This window comes from Catharus ustulatus, chromosome 5, assembly GCF_009819885.2.
Source record: "Catharus ustulatus isolate bCatUst1 chromosome 5, bCatUst1.pri.v2, whole genome shotgun sequence".
NCBI classification, from domain to species: Eukaryota; Metazoa; Chordata; class Aves; order Passeriformes; family Turdidae; genus Catharus; species Catharus ustulatus.
Genome location: NC_046225.1, coordinates 68383781 through 68400208, shown reverse-complemented (window position 1 = coordinate 68400208; position 16428 = coordinate 68383781). Strand labels below are relative to the sequence as shown.

The 16428-nt window shown below is 48.4% G+C and overlaps 1 protein-coding gene across 1 annotated transcript in view; it reads left to right on the top strand.

Moving 5' to 3' along the window:
• NAT8L (N-acetyltransferase 8 like) overlaps positions 1 to 15845 on the top strand; it is a 32689-nt gene extending 16844 nt beyond the window's left edge. The window contains exon 3 of the mRNA XM_033059857.2: positions 8507 to 15845. Coding sequence (XP_032915748.1) covers positions 8507 to 8874 — 368 coding nt within the window. The 3' untranslated portion in view covers positions 8875 to 15845. The remainder of the gene's footprint in view (positions 1 to 8506) is intronic.
• The last annotated feature ends 583 nt before the right edge of the window (positions 15846 to 16428 follow it).

Sequence of the window (16428 nt, the reverse complement as noted above, 5' to 3'; positions counted from 1 at the left end):
AGTGAAAATTGCTGCAAGGCAAACTCAGTACCTTTTGAAAGCAATAAAGCCATGTAGTGAAAGATTGATGTAGAAGATGGAGACCAAACCTTAAAAATATCCTTTTAAGGAGCTGGCTCAAAACACAACCAGCAGCACATTTGATCTTCTAAACTAATTTCACTAACAAGGAGCTAATTGTCACATCAGTCTTTTTGGAGCTGGCACAACTCAGGCTAGCAAAGTGGACAGAAGAGCTTGACTTTTTTTCCTTGCAGTTTCTAACTAAAAACCAGTCTAACATAGGCTTACTTAAGGCCTGACTCTGCAGTTGATCAGCTTAGTGTGTATTTTGTGTGCATAAGGAGCATCTACCCTGAGAAGTTTAAATACTTTTTTCTGGTTTTGTCCATTTGTGCAGACCAGACTGTTCTGCTGAGCCAGCTCCATTGCACTGGGGCCCATCATCCAGTCAACCCTGAGGAAAATGCCCAGACAAAATCACATATCCCAGTCTTTATCCGCTCCTTCAAGCTGTTTAATTCTTCGCTTATCGATAACAATTGCTCGCATGCCAAAACCACAGACACTGCCTCGTTTCTCAATCTGTGCTTTTCCCCTGATGACCCAGCAGCAGGTAGACCCTGGTTGCTACATCTGTGGTTTTGTCTCTCCTTTCTGTCATGTCCTTCTTTTCAGCAGCAGAGAGCAGAGCCATGGGCCAGGCTAAATCTGTCCAGATAACCAGGCTGCTTCTAATCCCCCACAACTGCTTCTGCAGCTTTCTCTTGAACAGTTGTTATACATTGGCTTTATTACAGTCTTTGCTTTTCAAGGTGCAGCATGGCCAGCAAAAAGAGCCTGATAGAAGATTTTGAAGTCCTGCTGTTACACTTCTTAATATAGCACCCTCTGAAATGTGCTGGAAGGGCTGTCTTTATCCCATCTGCGGCATCGCCTGGATTTCTAGCTGTCTCATCAAAAGCTCCTGTGCTGTGCTGAGCACTTCCTGGGGCTTTGCTGAGCACCCCCTCGGGTGCTGTCACACGTGGTGACACTCTGGGCCCCAGGGGACTTAAGCCTGCTTGTAAAATCAACCAGTGAAGTGCTGGCATGGGGCACAGCCACGAACAGCTTGCATTGATCCAGGCATCCAGGCTGGGTCCTCACAGAGCTTTGCTGGGAGTCAGGTGCATGGGCAGGAGCTCTCTTAGGGGTGTTTCACAGGAACAGGGTGAGGTTTAAAGCAAAGGTTTTAAGAAGATTAGAAACCCCTGCTGGGTTGTGTCCCCAGCAGTGACAGCAGGAGATGCTGTTTAGGACCAAGTCTGGCCGTTTCCTGAAGTCCCTTTGCTGCAGAATGTCTTGTTCTTTTTTTCTGTCAAAATATTAGAGTGAAATAAGCTATAGCTAGCCAGCAGCATCTTAGGAGTTTTCTGGGGGCTTTGGCACCCCAATATGGAATACCTGCATTGAAGTAGCTGGGTGCTTTTGAGGCTGGACCAGCTCCATCAGAAAGCATGGAGCAGGCACTGATGAAAGTTTTCATACTGTTACTGTAAATTGCAGCCCCACCACCCTTTCCACCCACAGGCACAGGTAAAGCAGGTTTGTCAGCACTGGCATGGTACAGCATATACCACTCTGAATGCAAGTATGGTTTGGGGTTTGCACTCATGCTTAGGGCAGCAGCTGCCTGCAGTCCAAACCCCATCACTGTCTCTCATTTCATGCTCAGGTTTATCAGCTCACCTCTGAACTCCTGTCTGCTGGGGCGGTTTGGGACCCACTACTGTGGTGGATTGGGGTCACAGTGTTGCTGGTGGCAAATGTCCATGGATCTGCCCTGTGACTGTGTTGCAGACTGAATGCAGGATGTCACTGTCATCCCACTGATCCCTGCTACTTGCAACTCTGGAGGCTTTGGCTGAGCTTTGGGGTTGTTGCAAGTACCTTCAGCCCTCAGTAACAACACAGCAAGGATGGAGAAGAAGGTAGATGGAAAAGTAGATGAACTGGTTGCTCAGAACCAAACCATCCATCTCTTTCCATGCTTTGTAGGTGATCTCATTGCCTGCTGCCCAGATGCTCCATGAATCAAGGGGTGTCACCCACCCTTGGCATATAGATGCACTGCCCTGTGCTCTTCCAACCAGGAATTATTTATAACAGGGCAATGTGTCCTGCAGTGGTAGATTATGTGGGGTTATTTATGGGGAGGAAGGTGTCCCACAGCATTTCTCATTTCATGCATGAATAATTCCTGTGCCCCTGACATATTCTGTTCCCCCACACTTGGGCCTTGTCTGGTGCAAAGGAATGCTCATGGATGTCAGCAGTGTTGGAGTTAGGATCTCTCACATCTCACCCAGTTTCCATAGCCATAAACTACACTAAAATGCCATTATTTTAGGACCCCTCCAGGAATGACTTTTAACTGAAGTGTAAAGTTTCTAGCAGAACTTGTGGGAGCTGTCATGCAGCCCTGCTTGCAGCCAAGGGAAACTAGAAAGGTGGAAAGGAGAGAAACTCAACACATGGGAGAGATGGAGGTGAGGAGGGATAATGGGATAATGGCATGCCTCATAAACACAGACATAAATCCCTCCCCATCCTGGCTAGCTGAGCAGTTGCAGTCAGTGACAGGGACAGCTGCTGCCTGTCCTTGGTTGGTCCCTGCACCCTGCCTGTGTCTGGCTGGGTGGCAGCCGCTGTGCCACGTCTGTGCCCCAAACTCCTCCCGCCAGCAGCATTCACATCCCAGCAGCCAGGCTGTCCCCAGAGCCTCCTTTCTCCCTTGATGCTGATGTAACTTGGCTGCTCTGCCCTCTGTTTCACCAGGGATGGAGGGGAAGGAGGAGGGAGTATTGCCTCAGGTGCTGGGTAGTTCTTCTTCTGCTTCTTCAAGAGCCAGACAGGATAAAAGAGCAGGAATATAAGTGATGTCAGCAATACACAGCCACAGCACAGCCAGCCTTGGGCTAGGAACTCTGTCCACTCGCTGCCATGTACAACCTGTCTCTCCTAAAGTGATGTGTGTGAATAGTGCTGACAGGAGGAGAGCCCAGACACTGAACTTTGGGGCTTTTTAACAGGTTATTGGTGAGTAGGTAAAAATGGCTCTGCACTGGGTCCTGACTCCCTCAGTACTGCCCTGCTTGTCCACCCTTGCCTAACACAAAGGGCTGCTGCTCTGGCCAAAATCACCCCAAGAGATGGCACAGGAGGCTGAACAAGTGACTGCAAGGGCAAATTGTTGAAGCTCTGTGATGTGACAGCATGTTGTGCCTGCCCTGTGCTGGTGTTTCTGTGTGGTGGTGTCACACCAGGCTGTGCTGCAGCCAGGGGTCACAGGGAGGAGTCAGGGAGCTTTTGGATCTCTGGGATGAGCAAGTCTGTCATTTTTGGCAAGCCTTTATGCAGGTATATTGAGAGGATGGAACACAGGCAATTGCAGACCCTGTTCTATGGGAAGCACATAAATGATTTTGGGCTTTCTGGTGTTCGGATGTTTTTTCTTCCCTTTTGCCCCTTCATAGCAGCCTGGAGAAAAATGTAGGAGAGGGATGTGTGCCCAATGCAGGATGCTTTCTTGGCTCTGCTGTAAGGATGCAGAGGAGCTGGTGCTGTCCTGGAGGGTCCCCAGCAGTGGTGATGGAATCTGCCAGTCCCCTTGTCTGGATGATGCTCCAGGGTCATCACCTGTGACAGCTTTGAGCCAGCAAGGGAATTGCTCACATTTGTGTTGCTGTGACATGCCAAAGCAGAACTGAAAGTCACAGTCTCTGCTTGAAGGGATATTTTCTTAAGAAGATGCATTTCTGTCTAGAAATTATGTTCCACGCATAAGCCTCTAAGAATTAATGAGAGCTTGGCTGCATAGTTAGCAGTGCCACCCCTGAAGAAAAAGAGAAGACTGGCATGCCTCTGGGCAAGATTTCCATACTTGCTCTATGCTGAGCTTCCAAGGAAAACTCCTTCCCACAGGGATGCATCCATGCAAAATTAGCACCAACAGCCAGTGGTGGCTGCAGGAGCTGCTCTGTCCTCTCCCCAGCCCTGAGGAAAACAGGGACAGGTTTTACCTGTCTCAGCCCTCACCCCTCAGCCTGTGGGTGCTGGTGATAGGGAGGACCCAAGTTCAGGAAGTTTTGGGGCAGCAAAGCTTTGCTTGCTCTTGTGGGAATATTAGAATTTTCTAGAAAAGAATGTATTTGAAAAGTGTGTGGAAGAGAGAGCTTTGCTTTTTCAGAGCAACACAATTCTGGGGCTTGGGGTGGTGTCCCCTGCACGCTGAGAGCTTGAGAAAGCTGTTGGAACCTGCGAAAGTCAGTCATGTGGGACTCACCAGAGGAGGATGATGTCTCTGTCCCCCCTCCCTTCTAGCAGTACTCTGCTATTGCTTTTGGCTCCAGTCTTTCCACCCATCCACCCACCGGCCTTTTATTCATCAAAAGGTGTAGAAGAATTTGCAGCAAAAATAAATGAATTTATTTTCACCCACCATCCATCCTCGTCGGCTGCGTGGGGGAGAGCTGTGCAGCTCATGACAGTGGAGGAGGGTGGGAGAGGAGGCTGCAGGCACAGCCAGAGGGCTGCATGGCCTGTCCTTCTTGGCAGGAGTGGAGGAAATGGGGCCAGCGTGGTGCCACCACTGCGGGGGCGTCCTTGGGCTGTGGTGCCAGCAGCACTGTGTGGACTCTGGGGGCAGCCTTGTGCTGTGGGAGATGGGTGGATGGATTGGGAAAATACCCTCTTTGGTCTTCAAAAACTGGGAACCATCCTTAGATTTAGAGCAGAAAGACACTGCCATCTTGTGTGCTTTCAAGCCCTGGGTGCCATCAGCTGAGGAACCAAGTCTGACCTTGCTGTGAAGTGTGAACAAGCCAAACTCATGTTCCTTGCCAGGTGCACATCACAGCCATTTTGTGCCTTTTTCATAGATGTGTGCATCACAAGGTGTTTTGGGGGCTTTTTTTATGGAATGGTTTGGTTTGGAAGAGGCCTTTAAAGACCATCATGTTCCAACCCCTCTGTCATGGACAGGGATGCCTTCCACCAGACCGGGTTGCTCAAAGCCCCATCGAATCTGGCCTTGAACACTTTCATGGCTGAGGCAGCCACAGCTTCTCTGTGCAGCCTGTGACAGTGTCTCACCACCCTCATGGTAAAAAAAAAAAAAAATCTTCCTTTATTGTATCTTTTGTTTGTGAGTTCCTGATTATTTGGTGAGGCAGCAAGCTGAGGAAGTGGAGAGAGCTGAGAAAGGTGCTAGTGGGTTTTCCATGGCTGCTTCTCCTCACTTTTGCTTTTGGCAGTCCAGAAGGAGGCAGAGGGCAGTGCTTGGTGTTTGACTGGCAATAGTAGGACCTTTGGAAAGTGCCTCCAGTGCTTCAGAGTGGCATTCCCAGGCTGCTGTGGGTAAATGCAAGACATCCATGAAGAGCAGATCCTGCAGTGAGATGGAAGGGCTTTGGATGACCATAGTGATGGGTTGGCAGAAGATGGAGGCAGGTGAAGGTAAAGACAGAGGTGCTGCCATGAGGTGAGTATCTGGGAGGGCAGGGAGAGGTGTAGCTGTCAGGGTCTGTGTTTATCTTTGCAGCAGTGATTATTTTCAGATAGCATGTGAGAGAGTAAAACGTCAGCTCTTGCTAATAATAACGCTGCAAACAAGGCTGCTGCTCGTTACTGACAGCTGAGATGAAGTTAGTTTTGTTTCATCCTAGGTATGAAAAAGTGCAAAAACAAGTCATGCTCTGAGCTTGTATCCTCAGTCCAGAAAAGGTGATGTGGAGACCCTCTCCCAGCCCTGGGGTGGGGCAGTGCAAGGTGGTTTTTCCAAGGTGCTTCCACACTGCTCCAGAGTTAAGTGGTGCTGGAAGAGTGGATATGGTGAGGAGCTGCAGCTGGCTGGCTTTGTGGAAAACGCAGAATCATAGGTTAGGATAGTTTGGGTTGGAAAGGACCTTTAGAGGTCATCTAGTTGAGTCTGGGTAAAAAGCAATCTGAGACCCTTCAGCATTCTTGCTGTGAAGCTGGAGGGGTTTTCCAGAGGAGAGGAAGTCCCAGCCCAAGGTCAGCAGCACGTCAGGTGTGATCCCAAGACACCTTTCAGTGGCGAGTCCCCATCTGAATGGAACACAGCTGCCTGGAGGAGGGATTTGACAGCCCCATGGGGAAAGCTGTTCCTGGGCTTGTAGCCACCTCTGGGAACTTGAGGAACCTTTAGCAGACTGAAGGAACTGGCTGCTGGTGATCCTTGAAGCAGACACAGACACGAGGAGGACAGCAGGGTAGAAGTCTTGGGGACTGATGGCACTGGTGTAAAGGAGAGCTGAATACAACTCACATTGTTTGAGCAGATGTGTCCTGTCTGTGGCTAATTATAAGCCTTGTGTGCATAACACACACTGGGAGATGTGCCAGATACTATTTCTTTTCGTGTTGAACTCAAAATCATTATAATTAAGCTTTAAAATTGTAAGTAAAAACCAACAAGGAGTGCAGGTTTGCTGTCATGCTTCTTGCAACCAGGTCCAGTCGCTACTGGGATGGACAGGTGTGGGAGTATGGAGAGGGTGGTCGGAAGAGCTGAGAATGTGAAGGGTTTGGTGACTCTGCAGTAGCAGGTATGCCAAGATTTGGGTTTTAAATATTCAGGATACCTCAAAGTACCAGAAACGTGCCATTTTACAAATGTGGGAAGTGTTGCTGAGCGAGTTTTAGCAGCTTCTCAGGTTTGGTGGGCACAGAGAAGAGGTGCTTGTTAAGAGAAAATAAGGAATAAAAGTGGGAAGCAGTCGTGGAAGCAATTGTGTAACCTCAGGTTGAGAGGAACCTAGGTTGTTTCTCTGGTCTGAGGGGAAATGAGGCAGACTTGCTGAAGAAGCAGCTCCAGGAGGAGTTGCTGTGGATGGGGCTGGATGAGGGGGATGTGATGATGTGGTGGTTGTGCCACCAGTGGAAGGCTGCTTTGTGGCACTTTTGGGGGCGGCCCCAGGGAAGCATCCCACCCCTGCTCCCCAAGCGTGGGGAAATTCCTGAACCTCCTCTTTGGAGCTACGCCCCAGGAGTGGTAGCCATGCGTGTAGGGTGAGGATCCCTTATGTTTGGTGTGCTCGCTGTGTGGCCAGAGGTGTGATGGATGGGCTGGGGACTGAACTGGGCTCAGCCACCACGTGATGAGCACTTTAAAACCAGCAGTGAGCTCTCTACCCAGCAATTTGTATGCAGAGGGAGGGTGGCTGCTTGATTTCAGTGCTTGTAGGTGTTCGTCTGGGGTCGTGTCTGAATAAATCACGTTCTGAGATCCAAGTGAGTGCCGGGGAACAAGCTGCACTGTCAATGCAGCAGCGGAGCAGAGACATCTTCATGCTCATGATAAATGGGTCAAGATGGGCCCTGGTGTTTTAAAAATTAGCTGTTGACCTAGATAGCAGCAGAATGATGACTTGCTCACAGTGGGAACAGGAGTGAGCCTCACTGGAGCTGCACATTCCTCTGAATGTGGGGATGAGCCTGGTGTGCTGAGGTGAACCTGGGCTGGTTCCCCACTCCTTGTTTGTAGCCAGCTTTTCCTTGGAAGCTGAGCTGTGCCACAGAGAACCAGAGAAGACCTTGGGCACCTCTTTCAGATGGTTTAATGGAGTCACAAGGTGCATTTTTCCTGCAGCAGCTGCAGAGGCACCTCCCACCACCCCATGCTTTGCTCTCCTCCAGTGACAAAGTACACTGAGTTATCTTACTCATGTTTCCCCTGTTTTTTCAGGAGGGGTGGTCCTTCCCCCTGAGCATCCCCCCAGCTGTGTAACTCTGATCTTACAGAGATGTGCCATGCATTTGGATTGGAGCAGTTGGCAGGGTGGGTGCAGAAGATGCAGCTGCTGCCGAAGTCAGGTTCTCTTCTGTTTAGCAGCCACGAAGAAGGCCATTGCCTGCACCAGGGGTTTCTCCTGTCATGGGCTCTTCATTCTCTGGATGAAGACCTATTGCTCCAGAGCACTGAAAGTCAGTGCTTTTCATCTGGACAAGAGACCGCTCAGTGCCCATGGCTGACTGCTGCATTGAACAGTGGCTTTGTTGAGTGATAATTAAGCAACTGGTCAGGCCTCACCTTGAGTGCTGTGTCCAGTTCTGGGCCCCTCAACTTAGGAAGGATGCTGAGATGTTGGAGCATGTCCAGAGAAGGACAACAAGGCTGAAGGGTCTGGAGCACAAGTTCTGTGAGGAGCAGAGTAGGGAGCTGGGGCTGTTTAGGCTGGAGAAAAGTAGATTCATGGGAGACCTTCTCACTTTGTACAACTCCCTGAGAGGAGGTTGTAGCCTTTGTACATTTTCCTTGGGAAAACAGCATTTCCTTCACACTGTCAGGGAAAAAGAGGGTTCGGTCCTTATTTATGGAGGTCATTGGTCCCCACGTGTGACATGGTTTTGGACCTAGGTCCTGCTCCCAGATGTGTGTTTGGCAATGGGCACTTGTCCATCGAGGTGGCCGGTGACTACATGTGCTACTTTGTCTCCACAGGCTCCTGCTTCTGGGTTGCCGTCCTGGACGGCAACGTGGTGGGGATCGTGGCAGCGCGGGGCAACGAGGAGGACAACACGGTGGAGCTTCGGCGCATGTCCGTTGACTCCAACTACCGCGGCAAAGGGATCGCCAAGGCGCTGGGCCGCAAAGTGCTCGAGTTCGCCATGCTCAACAACTACTCCTCTGTCGTGCTGGGAACTACGGCCGTGAAGATGGCAGCCCACAAGCTCTATGAGTCCTTGGGCTTCAAGCACGTGGGTGTCGTCGAACATTATGCCCTGCCAGGGATGACACGCTCCTTACTGGAGAGAATGTTTTTCCAGGTCCGCTACCACCGCTACCGCCTGCAGCTGCGGGAAGAATAAAAAAACCCCCGCCAACCAAAACAAAAAAAAAACAAAACAAAAAAAACAACAACAAAAAAAAAAGAAATATTTTTTCCCTCCTTCCTCCCCCTTCAAAAAGAATAAATTACCCTTCTATTTCTCATCACCATTGATTTGCCAATTTTGGGTTAGAGTTTTTGTACTCTCACGTCACGTTTTGGTTGGCTCCGTTCAGCTCCATGGGCCGGCCGAGCAGCGCCCCTTCCTCGCATGCTGTAGGTGGTGGTGCTGGGAGTCCTGCAACCCGGCGGGGCGGAGCGGAGCGGCGGCCTCTCCTTCCCAGGTACCTCCGTAAAGCACAGAAACTTACTGCAAAATAGTACAACTGCTCTGGTGTACATAGTCCTCTCCTTCTCCAGGTGTAAGATAACATAGTGATGCATTCATAATAGTGCAGAAATATTACTTGAATGCAGTTTTCAGTATTTCACGCACCAGTAAGTAGAATATGCATTCCTCTTACCATAATCTACTGGTTAATATTGTCAGAGAAAAGGTGGGGGGTCCACCCTGCCCCCGCCCCAACCCGCTTGCTGCAATGCATGAAGAGGAAAGCGCGTGCACGCACTCAAACACATCGCACTGCCACCACGGCACTGGTGTTGCACTTTTTTTGGATGTTCCTCATTCTGCCAAATGTCTGAGCGACCCCGGGTGCATCCGGTGACCACGACTCCGCCCCACCTCCCCCTCCTTCCTAAGCCAGCACAGACTCGGACCGGCTGAACTGAGCCCCATTGTACCATAGTGTGAAGTTAAGATCAAACCTAAGTATCTCCTGCGCTGTTCCGTAGCCACGCGTAACCTGCAGTCCTGGGCCAGACTCCGCATGTGCGTTGGACTTTCTCTTTGCTGCCTTTTGGGGGTTTTTGTTTGTTTTCATCTTATTTTTAAGGGTTGATTTTTTTTTGTTGTTGTTGTTGTTATTTTTAGTTTTGGCTTTTGCTGAATGGTGTCGTTGAGGCGTAATGGAGGCTGCAGTTCCTATGGCAACACATTTGCACATTAATGTGCGCACCAAATCTCACCACTTCAGAGAAGCAACGTGTGACAGATAATAGCATTTTGGGGAGTGCCGGGGTGGGGGGAGCGTACTTATTATCTTAACCAGCTGCTTGTTTGATAAATGTAGATGGCCTCACTGCAGCCTTCCATCAAAGGTAATTAACTGCTTTAATGATGTCAGATTTGTGAATTGTACAATGCAAAAAGCAATGCAAAGCAGATTCGGCATGTGTCTGTACCCGGTATGTATGTACAGTGCCTGCCAACTAAAGAATAACCAAGACTACAGCTTCTTCTAGCCTGAGATATCAACTTTTATAACTTATTTAAACAAATAGCAACTTTGCATGAATTACATCTTGGGGAAAAAGAAGACTGGTAGGTTTTAATTTTTAAAGCGTGGTATCAGAGGTATTACAGAAAACCATTTCTGGCTGCACTTAATTTCGGGTAGGTAGAGGGGTTTGGCTCTGCTAATACATTTAAAGGAGAACCCCTTTAGTTACTGGGAAAAACAATTATTTTTATGAAGTATTATGCGTGTGCTGAGAGGGGAAACCCCCCCACCTCATGGCAGTGAAGTTGGTGAAGGGGTAGAGCATGTGTTAGCCACGCTTGCACGTACAATGGAAGAGTCAGCAGGAGAGCTGCAGAGGGCAGGAGCTGTGGGCTGTGGGGACAGGACAGGAGCCCTGGGGCAGCTCGGGGAACACACAGACCTCGGACAGGGGTGCTGTCTGTCCCACTCCTGCCAGGAGCTGCCCTTTCCTCTCCAGCCAGAAGCTTCCCCAGCACTGAGACGTGGCCGGCGATGCTGACGGAGAGCAGAGGGGAGGGGGCTCAGCCCATCCCTGCAGGGCCAGGGGCCAGGCATTGAGGCTGGGTTGGAGGAGCCATTTGGCACAATCCCAGTTGCCCTTTCAGTGCTTGGACTCAGTTCTGCCTGTGAGGAGTTGGAGGGGCAGAGTCCCAGCGTGTGTCCCAGCAATAAGGGGGTAATGAGGATGGTGAAGGACACTGTAGCAAGAGACCTTGAGTTTAATTAACAAAATTTCTGTATGGGGCACTATATTTTTAAAAGTCTTTCTATGCTGTACATTTCTCCTGAAGCTGAAATAATGTACTGTTGGTAGGGGTTCTTGTATAGTGTACAGAAATTGGCAGAATATTTTCTTGCTGCATTCAGTGATTTATTAACCGAAGTAAAACAGACAAATATAAAGTGTTAGCAAAAGTTGAAAGAAAAAACACAAAAGTTTGTGCCTTTTTTAGTTTATTTTTCTGTTGCTATATAATCACTGCACTAAAACCTTTCCAGAGGGGTAAAAAAAAAACAAAAAGCAAAAACTAGTCTCTTAATAAGGGAGGAATATGTAAAGTCTAAATTGAGCATTAATTTTTTTTTATTAGGCTATTTAATTAAAGTAATGTTGCTGGTTTTATTTGATACCTGTGCCTTTGAAATAAAACTCCACATCCTGTCAGAAAATCCAAACCTGGTATAAATCCCACCAGATCCCACAGACACAGAAGTACCATCAGGTTTACCAGTATTTTCTTCAAAAATGTGTAAACTTTAACTGATGATATTACAGTAGCTGATTGTAATACCTGTTGAGTTTCCTGGGGAAGAGGTGCTTTGGAAAGGTGTGGTTTTGGGGATGCTGTCTGCATTCCTCCCCAGCACACAGAAATGCACTGATAAGGATTGAGTTGTTGCCACTTGGCCGGTAGCTGCCAAGAAAATTTATTCCCTTAATGCTTCTGCCAGTTGCTTTGTGACCGGGCTTTTTGGAAGAAATCCAGCTGGTTGCTCCAGCTCTCCAGCCAGGACAGCTTGTTTCTGAAGGAAAGGGCTGGCTGCCAAATAGGCTGGGATCTGCTCTCCTTGGAAGATGGTGCAGCCAGAGCTGCATCCCTGGTAGCAGCAGTGGGACAGGGGTGCACACCCTCCTGTATTGTTGCTGCTCTCCCACCCACAGCTGCCAAGATTGGGCTTAAAAGCACCACATGATACTGTTGTTTTGTCTGCATTCATGGGAATTTTCCCTAAATGTGATAGCTTAGGCTCTGGGGTCAGGGGTGCTGGTTCTGGACCATGCCAGGCTCACCTGCTGCCAGGGAAGTGTGTGGGCAGTGTAGCTCACAGGGTGAGATGTTGAGGTCAAGCTGCCTTTGGCAGATCCAGCCCTCTGCTCTGCATCTTTTATGCTGCACTAGTTTAAACAAAGTGTTTGGAAAAGATCAGCACAGCCCTTTCTCTGGGCCTGAGCATCATCTCCCAACTCTCCCCATCCCCGTTCAGTGGCTGGGTGGGTGAGGAACAGCACAAGGTGGTTGTGGGTTTGGTCCCGAGCAGAGGAGGTGGTGATCTGGACCTGTTGCCAGTCCTTGAGTCTTGATTCCAGCAGAGTCTCACATCAGTGTGAGGAGGGGGGGATTTTCCTGATTTATTTTGGAGGTTTCTCTTTCCAAGGACATCATTGGCAGGAGTGTGAGGAAGAGTGGAGCATCTCTTGGGTTTGAGCCCAAGGTTGGTAAACGTGGGGGTTAAGTAAGACCAGTTCAGATTTAGGTGGAAGATGAATTAGAGATGTGAAGGCACTTCCCTCAGCTGCTCTTACTTTGCAGTGCAGGTGGTTTGTCACAGCCCCCTGCCCTTGTGCTGCCTGCAGAGATGCAGTTTTCTCACCTAATCTCTCCTAATCCCTGTGCACTAGACACTGCTCAAGTGTCCTTTGCTTGAAGGGGCTTGGGACAGAACCCTTGCTCCCTGAGGAAAGCACTAGGTGTCATGTCCAAAAGTTTAAAAAAACCAAAACAAACAAAAAACAAGGAAGAAGGGAAAATTTGCATTATTGTGGCTGAGGTCCACAACCCTGTGGTTGCCCCAGCCCTCCAGCACAGCCTGGGCCCTTCCCTGTGGAGTGAGTGGGAACTCCCTCCACACCCTGAGCAAACTGGCATCTCAAGCACATGTCATATTTGGCAATAAGCTCTCTGGGAAGCTTGGTCCCTGAACAGATCCAGGCTGGCAATGCTAAGCAATCAAATCAACAAAGAAAGTGGTTTCTAATCTAACTTGAAACCCTTAGATTTGTATTTGTTGTAAATTCATGCTGTGCTTTCCTCTCTGGAGCAGACAGCACCTGTAAGATTCTTTGGAATGGCAACTGTGTCTCTGCTGGGAGATGCAGGAAAGTCCAGGGCCCTGCCATCAGTGGAAAGCTGTTCTTTTCCCTCCCTTCCATCCCCATGTGTGATGTGGGATGCTGTCTCTGAGAAAGCCTTGACCTTTCTCTAGAAGTGATCCTGCTTCTTGGTCCTGTGTATGGGTACAGCCTGCAGGACTCATTTCAGAATTGCCTTTCAGCAAATGCAGGGGGAAAACGACCCTGGGGACATCTGTCCCCAGGGCTGGGACCTGGGGTCGTTTTACCCTGCATTCCTCCCCATGGGAAATGAGGATGATTCTTTAGGTCATGATGTCAGAATTTAATAATCCCTGGGTAGGAGAGGCTGGACTAAGAGTCAGCAGTGCCTGGTGGGGTCCTGGAGCTGCACACCTGCAGCAGGAGCAGAAAGTGTTTGGTGTCAGGGTGTCTTGGGCCCTGTCCTTGCTGGGGCCAAATGGAAGAACAGAAAATCCCATGGTCAGAATTCCCAAGGGAACTGTGGTTTTGCAGAACCTTGTCCCAGTCCTTGCTGCTGCTGTTGCTCACTGATCCACACCCATATGTGATGCAGGTCTGCTGTCTTTTAATTTGCCAGATTTGCTGGCTGAGGTGCAAATGGATAGAAACTGACTGCAGGGACTTCCAAACTGCCAAACCCACAAGGGCAGGAACCAGCTCTGGTTACCTCTGAATAACAATCTCATTTTGGGTGTGCTGGGGCCTGTGTTTCGTTAGTGCTGGTGTGATGCTCTTGGTATGCACTCTACTTAAAGCTTAATAAAGGCATTTTAATTCGACACTAACTGGAGTCTTGCAGTGGAATATACTGTACCACATAAAGAAAACGAAGTAATGCTAAGTGTTAAATAAGCTTTAAAATGCAAAAGGAAAATTTTCTTTTTTTTCTCCCTCAAAACAGATCTACATAGAATCTTGAGGAAAAATTGGTATGCTCATAGAGACTATGCAACAGAGCTTATGTTTGTCTCCCACCAAAACCTGCTACCTGAATGGTGCTTGGGAGTACCTTTTATAGAAAATAAATCAAGAGATTAATTTGGGCTACTGAGAGTTTAGTCAAAACACAGTATTGTTTAAAATAACAAGCTCCAAGTCAGCATTTGGAGTTTGATCACAGTTAAAATTGTTGTTCAGTGCTGTCTTTGTATTGCACAATGGCCACCTGTGGGAGAGAACATGCTTTTAACACCTAAATAGTAGAAGACAGACCTAATGAGACCAAGAGCATAACAAATACATAATGCAACTGTAAATTTATTTACAAGTAACACGTTTGAATGCAGAAGCAGCTACTGCTATGTAAGCATAATGAACTTACAGCTAATATTGTTTCCAATTTCTTTTCCTCCAAAGCTTAATCCTTTTGCCTTGTAATATGTATATTTGATTTTTTTAATGTAATTAGGTTTAACAAAGCATCAGTTGCTTTGTGAGTTGTACTTATGATTGTGCTGGGCCGTTAGCTTTAAGCAGTTTGTGTGCTTGTGTTATTTTATTAAAGCAAAAGTCTTCTTGAGACAAATGCAGTAAAGGAAAAAAATATTTTTGGTAGTGTTAAGCAGATGTGTGGTATGCATTTGGAAAATGTCCAATGTCAGTTTAAAAAAAACAAAACAACAAACAAACAGGCTAATTTGCTTCCCAGAACTGCTCATGTTTAAGGCAGTGGCTTACTCACTCATGCCTAAATAGAAACTTGGATTCCCCCAAACAGCCTCTTACTCTGCATCTCCTCACCGTTGTACAAGACCAATGTGAAATGAGTCTTGTGTTTTCTATGTTCAGCATAGTATGTACTGTACTTTGTAACGGGAAGTGGCTGCAAGTCCTCAAAGAAAAACGAACATATTCTAAAACAGCAATAATTACCACTGTAAAGCAAAAGAGCACGTGGGGGAGAGCCCAGGGAGATAGTTAATGAAGGTGATGCTGTTAGGAGCACACTGGCAGCAGTGTGTTCCTAAGGGGTGCTGTTGCACCTGGGGAGCAGGATTAAGTACTAGGGAAGGCCATCGGTCTCTGGAACTGGGTGTCACCTTGGCAGAGAGCCTGCCCGAGTGGGGTCCCTAGAGCTGAGTCACTGTGAGCCCTTATGCAGTGCAGGTTTTCACCACAGTTAAGGGTGAGTTATTGCAAATGCCATTCCTGGTGGGAGAGACAGAGGTAAGGAAGAGCTGTCAGAGTCACACAGAGGAAGGTAAACACTTATTGCCACAGTCCTGTACCCCAGCATACTCTGCTGCTGCACTTCTGGGGCTCAGCAATGGCAGAAAACAGAATCAATTACTCTAATTTTCTGTGAAGTGAACAGGAATCAGCTCTGTTGGAAATCTGTTTGCATGCCATCAAGGTATCAATGCAAACCGTTCCCCTGGCAGGTGTTAAGATGTGTGCAGGTTATCCCTTGGTGTGCTTCAGGCTTTTGAGCCCCAGCCTCCAAAGCTGACCCCGCTGCAGCGAGGTGTGTCCATCCACAGAGCCCCGGGAGCCAGCCAGCTCCCGAGGGACAGCAGGGTGTCCTCAGGCAGGGGCAGGCCAGGTGCTCTGGAAATGACTTGTAGGTACTTAAGTTCTGTTCCTGATGGCCGCTGTAACTGTGAAAATTAACCAGACCTGCTGTGATAAATTTGGTTATATAAGGTTTATTTGGTTAATTTTTTATAAGTGAAAACTGAAAAGATGAAAGAGAATTGTAATATGAAAGCAACTGCTGTAAATAATGTACGAATGAATAAAATCTAAAACTTATGTCAGTTTTTTCCTAAACTGTATTGCTGTCAAGTTACTGATGTGCAGATGGTGCCTGCATCTTTTCCAGCTCCCCTGCTCCAGCATGGGCAGGCACCACTCATTCCTGCTTCCACTGATAACAGGAATATCTTTTAGTGCCTCATGCTTGTCCTTAGATTGTATTTCCATGCTATTCCAGCTCTTACTGCCATGTCCAGAAGCTGCAGACAGCCCTCCATGGGACCTGGCCACCAGGCCTAGGGCTGCTGCTGGCCACCTGCCTGGTTGAGCACCAAATCTCACCCCAAATCTCTCCTGAACTCAGAGGTAGCCCTGAAGAATGTGCCACTGGAGCAGAGGACAAAACAAAACCACAGTCTACTCTCTGCCACCAAGGTGATGGAGTGAGCATTATTCCCCAAGCCACACAGGCCCCTTTTTCTTCCCTACACCTGTGCATTACCTTAGGTGAAAAACAGCATCAAAGGGCTGCTCCCCACCGTTTGTTTGTGGAACCTGCATCAGGCTATTTCTGACCATCTCTGACCTCTGTGTGTCTGGGAATCACTGACCTCCCATCTGGGCAGGGGAAATGGGGCTC